We start from the raw sequence: 15130 nt of genomic DNA on the forward strand, positions 1-15130 counted from the left end.
AGGAACCTTTGTAATACCAAAAAAAAAAAAAAGTCTCAAAAGTCATAACTTAAAAGAGACTAAGTCGGCCATTTTGGTTTGAAACAGGCATTGTTTGGTCAAAAGCACCAACACCACTGTCATTAAAAAAATAAATAAATAAATAATAAATCAGCCCCCAAAGCTAGTTTTACTTAGCAACATGAAATTTTGGTATGGATTATAAAATCCTTTATAGTAAATTACCTGATATGGAAAGTGAAATGCGCTATATCAGAATGTCTCTTGTAAGTAGACCCACAAAATAGTCTGAAGAAGCCATGCCCAAAAAGATACAGGAAGTCGGCCATTTTGGTTTGAAGGAGCTATTTGATGGTCACTTCCAGGGGTCCTGAATCCTGAAATGATGAACTTGTCCTAGATTTCTGGGAAAATCAAAGACCATTCCCTTTAGTAACATGAAATTTGGTTAGGAATGTCAATCATGAGTAAACCTACCAAAATGTCTGAAGAAATGATGCTGAAGAAATCACAGGAAGTCTGCCATTTTGGTTGAAAACAGTCATTTTCTTTTTATAATGAACATGTCCAGGATTATTCTTTTTTTTGTTGAAAATACAACCCAAAGAGCTGGTTTCAATCAAATACATTAATGATACAGAAAAGGAAAAAGATACAGGGAATCGGCCATTTTGGTTTGAAGCAGCTTTTTAAGGTTCCACTCAGTCTGCTCCATTTCTTGCATATTTTTTTTACAGAAGTCAAAAAAAGTTCAGAAAAAAAATTGTGCAGAGTAGAATAATAATTTACAACTTTTGGCGTTACAATACATTCCAGGGAACTTTTTCACCAATTAGCCACCTTTTGTCTTATGTTTGACTGTTGGGGTCGTGAAGTAGTAGCGTGTGTGCGTGTGTGTGTGTACACTAAACACATTTTCTTTGTTTTCACCTGCAGCGTTTACACAAAAAACAGAAACCAGTTTTCCAAAGGCTGACGCTTTATAAATAAACAAACTTTTTTTTTGTAGCTATCAGAAGTGCGGGCGCCTCTGTGGTGCCGTTGCATCGGCCCGGATTGGTTGAGCAAAATAAAGTGAGCTGCTGTGTGCTGATGGTGATGTGAGCTGAGGTGGGAAAAGCTTCTTTTGTTCGAATGCCCCCGCAAAGGAGGAAATGGACACATTCCTCAAATTACCATGACCATGGCGTCTGACCTAGCCTGCAGTCTGCTGCTGGAGGGGGTTGGAGGAGGGTGGGGACTAGTGTTGGTTGGGGAATGACACCCCACACGGTCACCCTAATTCATGACCACCACCTTTCCTCCAGTACAAATGTGCTTTGTAAAGATTTTATAGCACGTACTCCAAAGAAATAGAACGGTAATGCTTTGAGATAAGAGTGACCTGACTAATGAGTTTTTAATAACGAGATAATATTCCTTCTGTATACAGAACAGCAACCTCAGACTTTAGTCTGCTAGCTTGAAGCTAATGCTAACAGAGGCAATGATTCACATCTGAGTCTGTTATCAGCTTTTTACGCAACCGTTATTTAAACACATTTAGACGGACAACGTAACCATTTTTTTTTTTTTTGCCAAATAAAATTGGAACCTCAATTTAACCGATTAACTGGGAGGGGGGGTCATCCAGAGCCGATTCTCCATTAAATCGAAGTACTTTTTCTCCATTAGTTTTGGGTTTGTTCAATTAATGTTCCACTGTAATGTATTCTTTATCCTCTGCAAAGAACTACTGTATGAGTCTCAACATTATATGAATCCCACTTGAGTTCGTTGGAAATTTTTTTTTTTTTGTCATCGGCACTCGAAGTGGTGGACAAAAAAAAAGATTTGTCTAATTAGAGAAAACAAAGGTACGAGTATTTAAACATTAAGCTGGATATTGAATAAATGCCCACTGAGTCCGTGTGGAAAGATCCATGTGAAGCCTTTAAGCAAAACGGCAGATGTTTCCGCACACAAAAGAACATGTCCTGCCCTGCAGCACTTACACGTGCACCTGTCACATGCACGCGCGTGCTCGCGCATACACCATATGGAGCGCAACACAAAAGGCTGAAATGCGTGTTGAAGTGTGTTCGAAGCAGACAAACCTTTTACACTCGTTTGACCTTTCAGGATTTAATGTGAAGCCTTTTAGAATATAGCGAAGAAAGTAGAAAAAGCATGTACTGTAAATGCACATTTTCAAGTTTTTACAGGGGAAGTCGACCCAAAAAATCTTTTTTTGTTCTATGTAGTCCCACTCGATTAAACACGGCATTGTTTGTGGACTATGAGTTGACTAGTAAAATTTTTGTCCATTTCACGAGGCGCCAAAATGACGACAAAATACCCTTGAGATGCTGACAATTTTCTTTTTTTTTTTTTTTTAAGATGGAGACAAATTGGGAGATTATATTGTTTCAATAATGTTCCACAAACACAATATTAATCAGAGTGCCATGTTTAGACGACAGAACATCCAATTGGAAAGAAAATTTTGGGGTTGACTTCCGCTTTAAATATTCATCTTCTGTCGATTGAACTACAGTCAAAAGAATCAAACTACTAACTTGACATTATAAAAGCAACGCGCTGAAGATTTAAATTAGTCCGCTTCATCGTTGATGTTGTTTTTAAAGGTCTTGGAAAAGTTCAGATTTATTGCCTGTAACCTTTTTCTTATTTCTCGTAATATTTAAATCTCAATACATCACCATTCTCAAAGAAATGCCCACTTTCCCCCCATAAAATTACATCACTCTCGTATCATTTGACGTAGTTTTCATAAAAGGAAAATTCTTCCTCTAATCATCAAATTAGGATTTTTTTTCTGCCAGTATTTCATTTTTTTGTTATGTATTCAAAGTTTTATTCTCTTAATTAAAAAAAAAAATTGTATTAGCAGAATGTCCTGTTTATTACAATTACAACTATATTCTTGTAATATTTCAATTCTTCTCATACAATGCAAGTTTGTTCACATCAAATGTCCGTTTTACTTCTTAGCACAACATGACATTTGTTTGGTAAACGTGTTATCCTAATTCTGCCTTTTTTTTTTTTGCCCCTCATCAATGGAAATCTGAACAAAGCTTCTGGCGGTTTGCTTGTAATAAGCCCCGCCCCCTCCCAGATGGCCAGTAAAGAGCAGATAACAGGGTGACCTCCCTCAGGCAACAAGATGGGTGGAGAGCAGGTGGCTATGCTGCGGGTTCAACGCAATGGACGCAAAGCGCTCGTCATTCATCATTGGTTGCCTTTTCCATTTTGTTGCTAGGCAGAATTCACACGGGATAATCTAATGCGTAACACAACGACACTGCAGTATGAACGTTATTCTAAATACAATGCCTTGACGTTGTACTTGAAGCTTTAGTAGCACACGCACGCACACGCACACGCAGAAAATACACGACTATGGAGTCAGTCAAGCGCTAAAGGAAAGTGACATTCCTTTCTAAAATTAAAATTGTCCGTGTGTGTGTGTGTGTGTGTGTGCGCGTGTATACGGCCATACCTGGGTACTTCTTTTTAGATCCTTTTTGGAATATCAACATTACAGTATTACTACTTTCAAGGTGGGGTGGCAAAATAGCCAACTTTTTCCCACTTCTTTCACATTTTATGAACTTTATAAAAGTGAGCGCTATTTCTAATATTTTGGATCTGAATCTAAATGTCAAGTGCCTTCAGAACAATGAACGTTCCCATCCAGAATAAAAACACGGAGGGGGGCTCTGGCAGGCCGAGGAATAGAATGCCGCTCCCGTTTTGGGGAACACGTCGCTTGAGGTCCAGGAAGCGTGGGCGTCGATTATGTAGAATGTTACTTTTTAATATACGTTTATTATTTTTACCATCATCTTTTTAATGCTAAAATGTAATCATGAAAGATTTTGTCAATTTTTTTCATTCTGGCAGCACAGATATTTCATGTGGTATTTTTGTGCCAATTAAATTAAAATTAATTAAATGAATATTAATTAAATAATTCATTAAATTGATTAAAATTATGATTTTTTGATTCATGGAAAAATCAATGTTAAGAATTGATGGTAAAAAAAATCTGTTGTAAATTAAAATTCATATTCAGATGAAAGAGACACGTACGTAAACTTTTGTTTTACATTGGTTCAGTACTCTACACCTATAAGATTAAAACATACGTGAAAAAAGATTATGTCAGGAACATTTATGACAAGTGTTACAAGTGTTATATTGCACAACAATCCCTCAGAGTCCAATAAAGGAAATGCGCTTCTGTGTGCAGGTACTACTTTTGTCCACTTGGGGTTGCCGTCCTAACATTCTAAAACGTGCTGTAGTATCTGTGACTTTAAATGTGTGCGGTTTTAAAAAAACAGAGCGTGGCCTCGTGAGTAACGTGGGAATCAGCGGGTGAAAATAAAGTTGGCTCAGTTAAACAGTTAACTGGCTAACGCTAATGTACAAAAGTGCTTATTGCCTTTTTGCCCCTTTTTTGTCATGGAATTATTGGATGAATAAAAAACTGTAGCAAAACTCTTGTCACTTTTGAGACATGTTTAATGTGCAAAGTGTTAAAAAGAAAAAGAAAAAAATATATATTTTCATTCCACCTTCACAAAGTCTTGGCGTTGAGGCGCTTGGCTATGCTGGCGGCGTTACTGTCGCCCATCCCGAGGATGTGCGTGTCCAGCTTGTGCAGAAGCTCCTTGGAGTGAAGCCTCTCTTTCTCCAGATAGTGAGACACGGTGGCGTCCACCTGAGAAGACGTTGCCCAAACATCCTGCACAAATATCAAAGCCCAGTTAGCGTCCGTCATCCTGAGAGCACGCCAGAGGATTGTCTCCGCCAATACAAATGAGTATTTCTTACTCCCTACATTTGAAAACAGAAATAGTGGACAACATTTTTTTAAAAATGACTTAGGCAATTATGCTATTAGCCTAAGAAAATGTTCCCATATGCGTGGCTTCTCTGTACTTTCGCAACCTCTGCTCACCGGTGGCGAGGGCGAGACGGAGCCGCGTTCTTCTGCAGCATGTTTGGTCGGCGCTGACTTCCCAACGGATTGTGTGCCGTCACCGGCACCGGGCGGCTGCCGAGAACCCGACGAGCGAAGCTGAGTGAACAGACGCTGGATGTCGCCGTCGTAGGAAGTCGCCTCGCCAACACCGCCGCTGGAACAGGAAGTGGTGTTAATAACAATGAACAAGGCCTTTCAAGCAGGAGTTCTCGATTTTTACAAGGCCAGGGACGCTTGACACAGTAGAAATTCTTCCAAGGCCCAGTAAAAAAAAAATGCACACACCCAGACTATCCTCAGTAGCCCCCACATAAATTGAGTTTGCGACGGCAGTCTCAGGTGTGTAGACTACGCCATTCATGCGCGGCATCACACTGCCCCTAAGCGGCCAACGTGAGTACAGCACACACGGGCAGTATATTTCTTTTTTAAATTACCATTTTTTTATTATTTGTATTATTGTTTTTACATTACTAATTTTATTACAATATTCCTCTTTCGAATTTAATTTAAAGATAAGTTTTTAAGGATTCAAGGATTTTTTTCTCATTGTACCACCAAACATTCACATGAAATATGATACCCAAGGTGCCACTTTTGGGTAGTTGAGTTCTGGTAACTGAATAAATACTAACTACTGAAATCAATAAAAAAAATTTTTTTTTTTTTTTTCCATGAATATTGTTTTTTTCCATAATCACCTAGCCCTAGCTGATGCAATTGATAAGCCTCACGTGAACGTGATTTGTTTGTGTTGAATAATGTTGTTTATGTGACATGGGTTCACGATTGTGTGCATGCTCGATGCATGGCGTTGCGGCATTACGGTCCTTTCCATGTTTCGAGCGATCGCATATAAACGCAACGCAGAACAGGTCAAGTCCCTATCCACTGCGAAACTAAATAATTTCTCAAGTTCACCTGCGTAGTTTCCAGCGCTTTTGTGTTCATCTGGAAATTTGGAGAATCCAGTATGCGAGGCATACCTTTCCGCAGCGGTCTTGGAGTGGTCGCCTGTGGCATGGGCGTGCAACGCCGGCCTGTCCCCGCCCGCGCCCGACGTGGGCGGACGTGGCGTCTGCGCGAGCTCCGGCCTCAGCTGCGGCTGGTCCTGCTCCGTCACGCAGCTTTCCCTGAGGGAGGCCAGCGACGCTGCAGACGACGTCTCGGCCTGCAAGAACACAGGACCTCGCGAGACTTCAGCACAGCGAGCATCTCCAGGACTAACTCCGCAAGCTTGATTTGCCTTTTCTTTGACTTTTTTTTTTTTTTTTTTTGTGTCAAGTCACCACAGAAAAGAAAAGTGTGATCATAACCATATAATAGGAAATAGACCGCCAGGAGAGCAACCAACAACAACCAACCTGCTTCATCATCACATCCACTTCGTCGCTGTGCCGTTGCTCTGCCCTCGACAGCGACTCTCGAAGCTGAGAATACATAAAATATAAACATGTTTTTTAAAAAAAAAAATGTGTAACAGGTGTCAAATAAATAAGGACATGCTATTGGAGTGCATTAAAATGCATAAAAAAATAAAACCATGTGAGCTCTGGGGGAACTTATACGTAACTTTTGTTGACTTTCTGCCTCGTGATTTCACTTCCAGTACGGTATGTTACCAGTGGGAGGAAAAAAAAAAAAAGTCGAACCCTTATTACTTCTGCCACTGAGGCATCCAAGGCGTCTTTTAGCACCCTGGCTTCTTGTTTCACCTTCACGTGCTGGATGCCCGTCTCTTCCAGTCTGAGCACACACACACACACACACACACACACCGACACGCAGACAGAAACATTAATTCAGACAAGCACACACACACACATAAGATACACAACAACAAGCAAACCAAACAGAGTTGGTGAGCGTTTACCTCTCTTTGAGTTGTGTCACCTGCGCGTTGAGGTGCGTCTCACACGTGCGAGTGCGGTCAAGCTCTGCGGACGTCCTCTGCAGAGCCTCACGAAGCTTCTGCACACCGGCAATGTCGTGAGACGTCAAACGCTCCTCCATTGAACTAAAACACATGAACACCCAAACACAAACACATAAAAATGTGCGGATTTATAAAAAAAACACAAAAAAAAACCAAAGAAGAAGAAGATCAAACAGCCTTTTGGGTAATTGACGTTTACATAATTACACAATACTTGGTGACCTTTTATTATTCTTCTTGCATTGCCAAATACTCCGTACATACATGAGAAAAGCTTAAACTAATACTAAAACTAATGAGAACTAAACTAAAGGGAAATATTTTTGACAAAATAAAAACTAACAATCCTGCTTGAAAAAAAAAAATCAAAATGAATGCACACACATAGAACCATGCATTTGCTGACACACACATGCCGTAAGTGAGACGTAGACTACGCACCGTATCGCTTGCTCTTTGTCGTGCAGCATTTGTTTGAGTGTGCTGACGTTATTGTGAAGCCTTTCAACCTCCTCAGTTTTGTCCTGTCAGTCAAAATTACAAGTTGACTGGTCGTCCCAATACTTTTGTCAGCATGGTGTTGTCCCTTACCTGTTGTCGCGTCCGGTCATGTGCCATCCTTGCGTTTCCAAAGGCTCGGAAACGTTCCAGTTCCACTTCCTGTGTGTGCAGCTCATGGTGAACTTTTTCCAGCTGAGCGCGCATTTGCTGAACGTCAGTGCAGCAGTCAGCGTGTTCGCGCACGGATGCACGTTGTGCCTGGACACAACAAAAGGGTATCGTTAATAAATAATGATTAAAAAAACAAAAATTCTAGTTCAGTTGTTGGAATAATATAATAATTTTTCAAAATATATTCAAATTCACATCAATTGACTGCATTTCTTGAAATGAATAAGGTGCTAATTTGCATTTACTTTGACGTGTGCAAGTTCATCCTTTAGACTCTTCTTGTGGGCCTCCAACTCTGCCAGCTGCTTCTGGTACACCACCAACCTCTGACTGTACTCCTGAGATTGAAGGCAAAAATATGTAGCTAGCTTAATGCTAACACAGAACGCGAAACGTCATAGATGGGCTAACAAATAGCATTATGTCGCTTACGTAATGAATAGTTGATCATGTACGGTGCAGCAACACATGTAGGCAGACTATAAAAATAAATATATTCTTTATCCTCTGTGAAAACAACTAAAAATTCTGCAGCCTGGTGGATTATTTGTTCACTTGTTAACTAGTGGGGCCATCAGACAATGTTTTGGCTTTTGTCACGCAGAAGTTTTTGACATCCTATTTAGTACCTCAAGCTTGTCCTTCAGAATCCTGACTTCAGACATGTCCTCCTCTTTGCATTTGGATTCCTCAGTGAGGGCCTTCTTTACATGTCTACGCTCAAGCCTCTGATAACTCCTCTTTAACTTGTCCAACTAAGGGGAAAAAATACACACAACCAGGTGAAGTAGAAACTTTCAAACAGCAACGCAGCACACAGACAACTCAACTGTTGGACAGAGACAAATGCTTTCAACACAATAGGGCGGCAGAAGTGGGTCTTTGGTATTACATTTCAAACCTCAGTCCTTGCTTTACTGGCTTCTGCTTACACAAAGGATGGTGCGTGCAAAGCAATTGTGGTTGCCTAGAGTATTTTTACACGTCTCACTCTCTAATGTTCTTGTGATCTGTTCTTAAAAAGTTGGTCTGTCACTGTGGGAAAGCGACCCAGATAAGTGGCTGACCTCCTCGCTAACTTTCTCCAGCTGCTTCTCATACTTGGTTGCCAAGTCCTGTCGTCCGGCTTGGATGTCATCCACCTGCTTGCGGAGAACCCCAATCTACAATTCCAACGGGAAAGACGAAAGTCAGAGTTTCAGCAACAAACGAGTACTCAGAATCTTAAACACACAGATGTAAGGTAGTTTCACATGTCCCCATCTTCCATGTGCTTCACCTCCAGGTCCTTGCGTTGCATGAGCACCCTGGATGCGGAAATTTCCTCCTGGCCGCCCTTCAGCTGCATCTGGAGGTCCCGCATCTGCACCTGCCACTCGCTCCTCTGCTGGCTCATCATGATGTCGATCTGCCGCATCAACTCCTGGAGCTCCGGCTCGCACGCCAACAACACAGAGCTGGAGAATGTGCAGACAAACAAACAAACATGTTAAGGAAATAGCCGCCACCGCCAAGTTACTCAACAAGTAGCATGACTCTAACCTCAAGTCCGAGTTTAGCAACGAGCCCAAACACGCCTCCATATTCGCTCAGAAATGTTTTTCCAAGGATATAAAATTTTCCATGTAGCCTTATTAGACTATATGGTTTGGTCGATAAAGTCCACTCAAACAGGCATTTGGCGATAAACCACTGGCTAGCAAGCACTAAGCTAACTAACCTCTGTGGCGCCACGAAACGTTCAAAGCGACATGACGTCACGCTTAATAGTTTCGGTATCAAAAAGGCTAACTGCTAGCAGCAAGTATGTTAAACGCATAAAAAATTATAATATTTACACCAGTAAACTGGACTTTAGGGGAAATAACTGTTAAGGCACGTTTGAAAAAATACATAAATACAAACTACTTCCTGTTACGATGTGCCAGCCCCGGTCCCTTCCCATACTTTGCATAAGTCATCACGTCTTACATCGGCAACGAGCCTGGATGACAACTCTGGACATTATCACTTTTATTTTATTTCTTTAGCTTTGTTATTTTCTTATGTTTAAAGTTGTATTTTTGATTGTTTTGTACCACGAGACGACAAAACAAAAAAGAAATACGCAGTCAAAAGACAAGCTGAGCAATGCCCGCCCCTTGCCTGTGACGTCATCACGTCGTACGTCTAGGACAGCAATCGTGGATGGAAACCATGGAAACGACGCCAGGCAGCGGCAAGAAAAATGTCAAAACGTCATGTCAAATTTTCGCGGTTTGTTTATAAAAGCCAACTGTTCTGAAACAGCTTGTTGAGGCGTAATCTAAATACTTACTATCGTCAATTGGACTACCTTTAAATAACATTAAAAAAGAACTACTCGTTGTGAGCTTCCGCCCCTTGCTGTGACGTATACAAAGCGTACGGACCCAGCGCGGACAACTTTTTTTTTTAAACCAATCTTTATTGAAAAATACTCCATACATCCATTATATTATCCGCTTACAAAATATGTAGTCATTATTAACGCCTGAAATAAATTGAAATAGAAGCCAAGATGATTTTAGACAAATACATTAAATGAAGAGCATATAAGTATTAATTTGCTTTTGTTTTTCTCCATTTTTGAGTCCCCACGATGACATCTCACGTCTGGATTATGCAGGGAGTTGATGTAAACCATGGAAACGGTGCAGGCAGCTTCGGGAAAAGCGTTCAAATTATGTCACATTTGTTTCACAGTTTGTTACAAATGTAGCTGCTTTATTCTTAAACATTAATACCAATATTCATGGTGTAATAACTTTTTTTAAAAGTGAGTCATTCTCACGGAGGAAATATATGCCCCTTCTGTTGCACGAAAATCTCTTATTTCTTAATGGCAATGAGCAACAATAGGTAAGGTGACACAATAGAAAGTGAATAACAATCTGATTTTTATAATTGATTCACTAAAAGAAGCTCTTGTATGACACAAATCATGTCAACTCGTTCGTGAAAGTGTGACACAATTCTGATTCGAATGTTAAAAGTCAGACTTTGCTCTTGTGACAGTGCGTCAACGCATCCCTCAGAGCCGCCAGCACCATGTCGGCACTCGAAATGCTGCTGTTGCATCCCATCAGTCCAACGCGAAGTACCTGCAAAGGCCAACACGTTAGGTTGCTAAGAGACGTGCTAGCTTGATGGGTATGTGGGTACCAAGAGAGGTTGCCAAGTAAGCAGGTTAGAGAAACCAATTTGCCCACTTAAGGTTAGTCAGCCAGGTTTCTAGCTAGATAGATAAGTAGATGTGTAGGTTGCACACTACCAAGCCAGCGGAGGGTCCCAGCCCCCCAGAGATCTCCAACTTGTGTATCTTCATGATGTAGGCTGTAACCTCCTTCCAGTCGTAACCATCCGGTGCCACAATTGTTGTCACCGTTGGCAATCTCAACGCCTTGGAATAAAAACAAAACATCAATCGTATTAGAAATGACTACAATTGAATTATCGTCACGGTTGTGCCTTGGGATACAAGCGACTTGACTTGAGAGTTTTTTCATGACAGAAATGGTGTAGGCAGTGAACTGAATTTAAATTAAAAGTCTCACCTTATCCTTCACAAAGAGTTCAAGTCCCATACTCTCTAAACCGGTGTGAAAATACTCAGCCACTTTCCTGTGTTTCTCCCAGGAATCTTCCAGACCCTACAGAGCAAGAGACAATAAGATACAGTTCATCCCCGCGTGCAATACAGTTGAGTGTTTAAAACAATAATTCAAAGTCACCTCCTCCACCAGGATGGCCAGGCTTTCCCTGAGCGAGTAAAAAGCAGAGACAGGGCCCGTGTGGTGATACCTACAAAAATGAAAAGTTGATTACTTCATGAAAAAAAAAATCCAGCTTTGTAATGTTTTCAATGACGTTCTTACACTCGGGTGGCTTTGCCGTCACATCCCCAGTAGTGAGACAGCCAGCTCAGGTCCAAGTAGAACGACGCCGGCTTTGTTCTGCGGTTGAATATTTTACGACTGTGGGCGAAATCGGTGGTACAATAGCAGTTGCAAGTGATAAATGGCACGTGATGGCTTCACAGTGGTGTGGGTGTTTGAGTTTACATTTTAGTTCCACACAGTTGACTCTAGTGTCTCGCTGTTTTGATGCATTGCTACGTGATTTATTTGTTTCACACTCAGTCTGCTTCCTCTTTTTCCCTTTTTCTGCATTTCAACATGAAGGCCATTTTCTTTTAGTAGACTTCGACTTGTGCTCACTTCATAATGTTGTGTTTTTATGTTCTGGGGAGTAACATCGCTTTTTTTTCAGCAGTTTGCCTCAGTTTTTGCTTTTTAGCCGCATTTCTCCTCGATTTCCTTCCCCCAGTAGCTTCTAAAATGTGGTCTCTCCACAATGTTGTGTGTGTCGAAGGCCACCACACAAAGAAAATTGATCATTTTCCACATTTCAACTGGAACATGCTTGGTTTGCTTTTGAGGTCTCACCATGCTCGCTCACTGAAGGAGATGGGTGCCGTTCCTGGCGGGGCGTTCAGAACCTTCTGAGAACCCGTGTACAGGATGTCGATCTCTAAACGTGGCCGATAGATAGAGCGATAGAAAGTTATTTTCACACTTACACATCATTATCAATATATCAATATCACAATGTGTTCACTGAGAAGAAAAATGCTAATTGCTACTGCTAATTAACTATGGCATACTAGGTGAGAGCGTATCACGGCCATATCGTGATGTTTTTTTCTGTCGAAAGTTCTTGGAATTGAAAATAATGAAATTTTTTTTTTTCTTGTGAAAATTAATTTGTAAATCTGAACAAATTGCACCTTGTTGGTCCATATACACTGGAGCTCCGCCTACTGACGCCACACAGTCCACCAGGAACAAACAGTCGTACCTGTTGGGGCACGAACGTAATTGTCAGAGATGGGCATTTTATTTTGTGGGTCCATCCTCCGCCGACGACCTGGGTACCCTTCCGTCATCGTCTCTCCATCCTCATGCATAAACTAATCGTCCTCCGTCTCCGTCCGTCCTCATCCGTTTAAAGCACTTCCGTCCTTGTATTTCACCAGTTCCAAAAAAAAAAAAATATTTTCAAAAGGCGTTCGTTCGTGACGCCGTGGGAGGCTAGTGTCAAACAAGATATGACTTTGCTGCCAACACAACCATTGTTGGTCAGCAGACTGACAGGCAAAGTGTAAACTTTCTCCTCCTCTCGTCGGCTTGAAGCAAAGTGACGTCACTCCCTTCCTCCCTCCCGCTTAGTCCTGCCTTTTAAAAAATAGATTTCGTCCTCCGTACCCAAAATGGGCATCCGTTCGGGACTGCTGGGCGAACCGTTAAATCTCTGGTAATTGTTATAATTGTTTTATACCGCTGCTTTAATTTTTAATGTTCTTACTTGTGACACAGTTGTCCGATGCCACCCAGTGGGTGCAGGACGCCAGTGGACGATTCTCCGTGTGCCAGGAAAAGCAGCGCAGGCTTGTGTTTGATTAACGCCTAGCACAACACATCAATCATTCGACATTGACTTCTTAGCTTGTTTCGAGTGAATGTCCTTCACCTGCTCGATTTCTGCATTGGTGAAGAATCCACCAGGGGATGTAACAATGGTGTTAACCCGAGCACCTGTTGAGTAAAAAAAAAAAGAAAAAAGGCATATCAATCCGCCATTAAATAGTATGATTTGCATTTTCAGCTTTTCAGCTACCTTATATTAGCTAACATTACTGCTTATATGTCATCATCGTGCAAGAAAAAAATGGTTCAAAGATTAAAATATTATCTCACAGGCAAAATGTGATTGAACGTTCACATTTTCAGATGGGACTGCACAATTTAATATCTTGGGATGGGGTTGAAGCACTTTAAATGTGTCTTCATGCTAACATTAGCTCACAAATGTCAAAATTCTAAAACTGGATCATGGGGAAAACGATAAACACTTGTCTCAGGGGACATTGGCAGAACAGAAAAAAAAATAAATTCACCAAACCAATGTGACGTTGATTCGGTATCTTTTGGATTGGATTCAAGCTAACGATCTAAAGTGAGCTCACGCATGTACGCATGTCATCATTGTGTGACCAGATCATGGGTAAAACATGAAAAAATGTTAGATTACACCATTAAAAACACCTCACTAGAAATTTGGATCAAATTCCACTCTTTGAAGGAGTACGCTGCGGCTGATGCTCATCAAAAAATTCAATGTGATTTCTAACAAGCTAATGCCAACTTTTACCTATCCTCTCTGCCATGTCTGCCGCCCTCTCTCCCCAGATGCCGTTGACGGCCACCAGCACGCTGTCGCCGGCCTCCACGGCATTGAAAATGGCACACTCCATGGCGGAGTGGCCGCTGCCGCTCACCGCCAAGGTTACCGGGTTCCGAGTCTGGAACATGTACTGTATTCCGCTGCGGATGTCAGCCATTATCTGCAAACCAACAACACAGGCATTCTGGGGAACGTAGATCCAGAACATTGACGATACAATTCAGTAATAAAGTCTTAGACATGTCAAATGCAAAGACTCCCCAACACCCGCCCTTATTCAGTTTACCTCCAAAGTCTCTGGATGCATGTGTCCAATGATGGGATTGGCTCCGGCCTGCAAAATGCGCGGGGGAACGTTGGAGGGTCCGGGTCCAAACATGTGGCGTTGCGGAACCGTCAAGGGGGTCCGCAGACATTGAGGCGGCGGCACCGCAAGCGACGACATGTTGATAGAAGTGTGGAAAGCTGTGTAAAAACTGGTTTTGCAACTTTGTGTTAGACCTTGGTGCTCGGCTAATGATTAACAAATAATGACTCAGCACTTTTTTTTAAATTACCCAGTCGAATTGTAACTTATCACATTTGGGTATATGGAATGATCAATTTCAAGACTTTATCAGAGTGTCATTTTTCTTTCACGCTATTATATGTTTGTTTTTATTCTTGTGTTTGTTTGAAACAAATAAATATCTAATCAAATGTTATTCTCAGTTCATGTTTCACCAATATAGTTGTTTGAGACCTTTACAAGTTAAATGATTTTTTTTAGAATCCAAATGAATACGTATATCAAAATAAATGTATATAAATATTTTAAAAAATGACGCAAAATATATAATTTCTTAAAAACAAATTTGATTAGATATGTCTGCATATTTAGAAATATGCTAACTTTTATGTACTGTACATATTTGAAGGGGTTTTATAACACAGGTTTATAGATATTTGTTGTTATTAATGACATACAATATTTACATTAAGTTAAAATAATACTCAGAAATGTAATGTAATATAAGAATATTTTTTCTTATATGATTTTTCATATATCTTATATAACTTAAATCTTATTGTGAAGATATGTTATACTGTAGTTGTACTTTATTTATATAATATATAAAAGTGATAATATTAAGTATTAAGTATATATTCATATTATTTTTACGATACAAGTAATTTAAAAACCTGTAACAAAATCATTTTTAAAGCAGATGTTAGTTTAATATGTGTAATTTTAGTCATTAGTTTTATACTGTTTGTGTGTT

General features: G+C 40.6%; 2 protein-coding genes across 7 annotated transcripts; both read right to left on the reverse strand.

Moving 5' to 3' along the window:
* Positions 1–4518: 4518 nt before the first annotated feature.
* cep63 (centrosomal protein 63) lies at positions 4519–9690 on the reverse strand. Of its 5 annotated transcripts, none has more exons than XM_088313237.1 (13): positions 9147–9690; positions 8884–9061; positions 8672–8767; positions 8234–8359; positions 7850–7942; positions 7524–7691; positions 7374–7456; positions 6890–7013; positions 6649–6742; positions 6361–6426; positions 5983–6253; positions 4973–5150; positions 4519–4756 (listed from the first exon to the last, which is right to left on the reverse strand). In XM_088313237.1, the coding sequence occupies exons 1-13, from the start codon at positions 9185–9187 to the stop codon at positions 4589–4591; spliced, it is 1686 nt and encodes a 561-aa protein (XP_088169363.1). In that variant the 5' UTR covers positions 9188–9690; the 3' UTR covers positions 4519–4588. The 5 variants fall into 5 exon arrangements, 3 of the variants coding, with proteins under 3 accessions (XP_088169363.1, XP_088169361.1, XP_088169364.1); XM_088313235.1 differs by having other exon boundaries at positions 6570–6742; positions 6870–7013; positions 9147–9689; XM_088313238.1 differs by having other exon boundaries at positions 5983–6167; positions 6870–7013; positions 9147–9686.
* A 348-nt stretch (positions 9691–10038) lies between these two features.
* On the reverse strand, positions 10039–15079 carry agxta (alanine--glyoxylate aminotransferase a). Of its 2 annotated transcripts, none has more exons than XM_088312566.1 (11): positions 14155–15079; positions 13836–14028; positions 13155–13219; positions 12990–13090; positions 12412–12482; positions 12071–12155; positions 11501–11599; positions 11357–11426; positions 11180–11275; positions 10897–11025; positions 10039–10726 (listed from the first exon to the last, which is right to left on the reverse strand). In XM_088312566.1, the coding sequence occupies exons 1-11, from the start codon at positions 14311–14313 to the stop codon at positions 10619–10621; spliced, it is 1176 nt and encodes a 391-aa protein (XP_088168692.1). In that variant the 5' UTR covers positions 14314–15079; the 3' UTR covers positions 10039–10618. The 2 variants fall into 2 exon arrangements, with proteins under 2 accessions (XP_088168692.1, XP_088168691.1); XM_088312565.1 differs by having other exon boundaries at positions 13836–14052.
* Between the last annotated feature and the right edge of the window lie 51 nt (positions 15080–15130).

The sequence above is a fragment of the Idiotropiscis lumnitzeri genome, chromosome 13 (genome assembly GCF_059441095.1).
Source record: "Idiotropiscis lumnitzeri isolate Australia: NSW breed Sydney's pygmy pipehorse chromosome 13, RoL_Ilum_1.0, whole genome shotgun sequence".
Classification (NCBI taxonomy): domain Eukaryota; kingdom Metazoa; phylum Chordata; class Actinopteri; order Syngnathiformes; family Syngnathidae; genus Idiotropiscis; species Idiotropiscis lumnitzeri.

Bases quoted from the DNA above. Each gene is read 5' to 3' on its own strand.
- cep63 (XM_088313235.1), bottom strand. From the start codon at position 9,187: ATGGAGGCGTGTTTGGGCTCGTTGCTAAACTCGGACTTGAG. The intron at 8,360-8,671 runs GTCAGCCACTTA...TTTTCCCCTTAG, and splicing joins TGGAGAAAGTTAGCGAGGAG to TTGGACAAGTTAAAGAGGAG. The intron at 6,743-6,869 runs GTAAACGCTCAC...GTGTGTGCTCAG, and splicing joins GTGACACAACTCAAAGAGAG to ACTGGAAGAGACGGGCATCC.
- agxta (XM_088312565.1), bottom strand. From the start codon at position 14,313: ATGTCGTCGCTTGCGGTGCCGCCGCCTCAATGTCTGCGGACCCCCTTG. The intron at 13,220-13,835 runs GTAAAAGTTGGC...TTTACTCAACAG, and splicing joins AGACATGGCAGAGAGGATAG to GTGCTCGGGTTAACACCATT. The intron at 11,276-11,356 runs GTGACTTTGAAT...CTTGCTCTGTAG, and splicing joins TGGCCATCCTGGTGGAGGAG to GGTCTGGAAGATTCCTGGGA.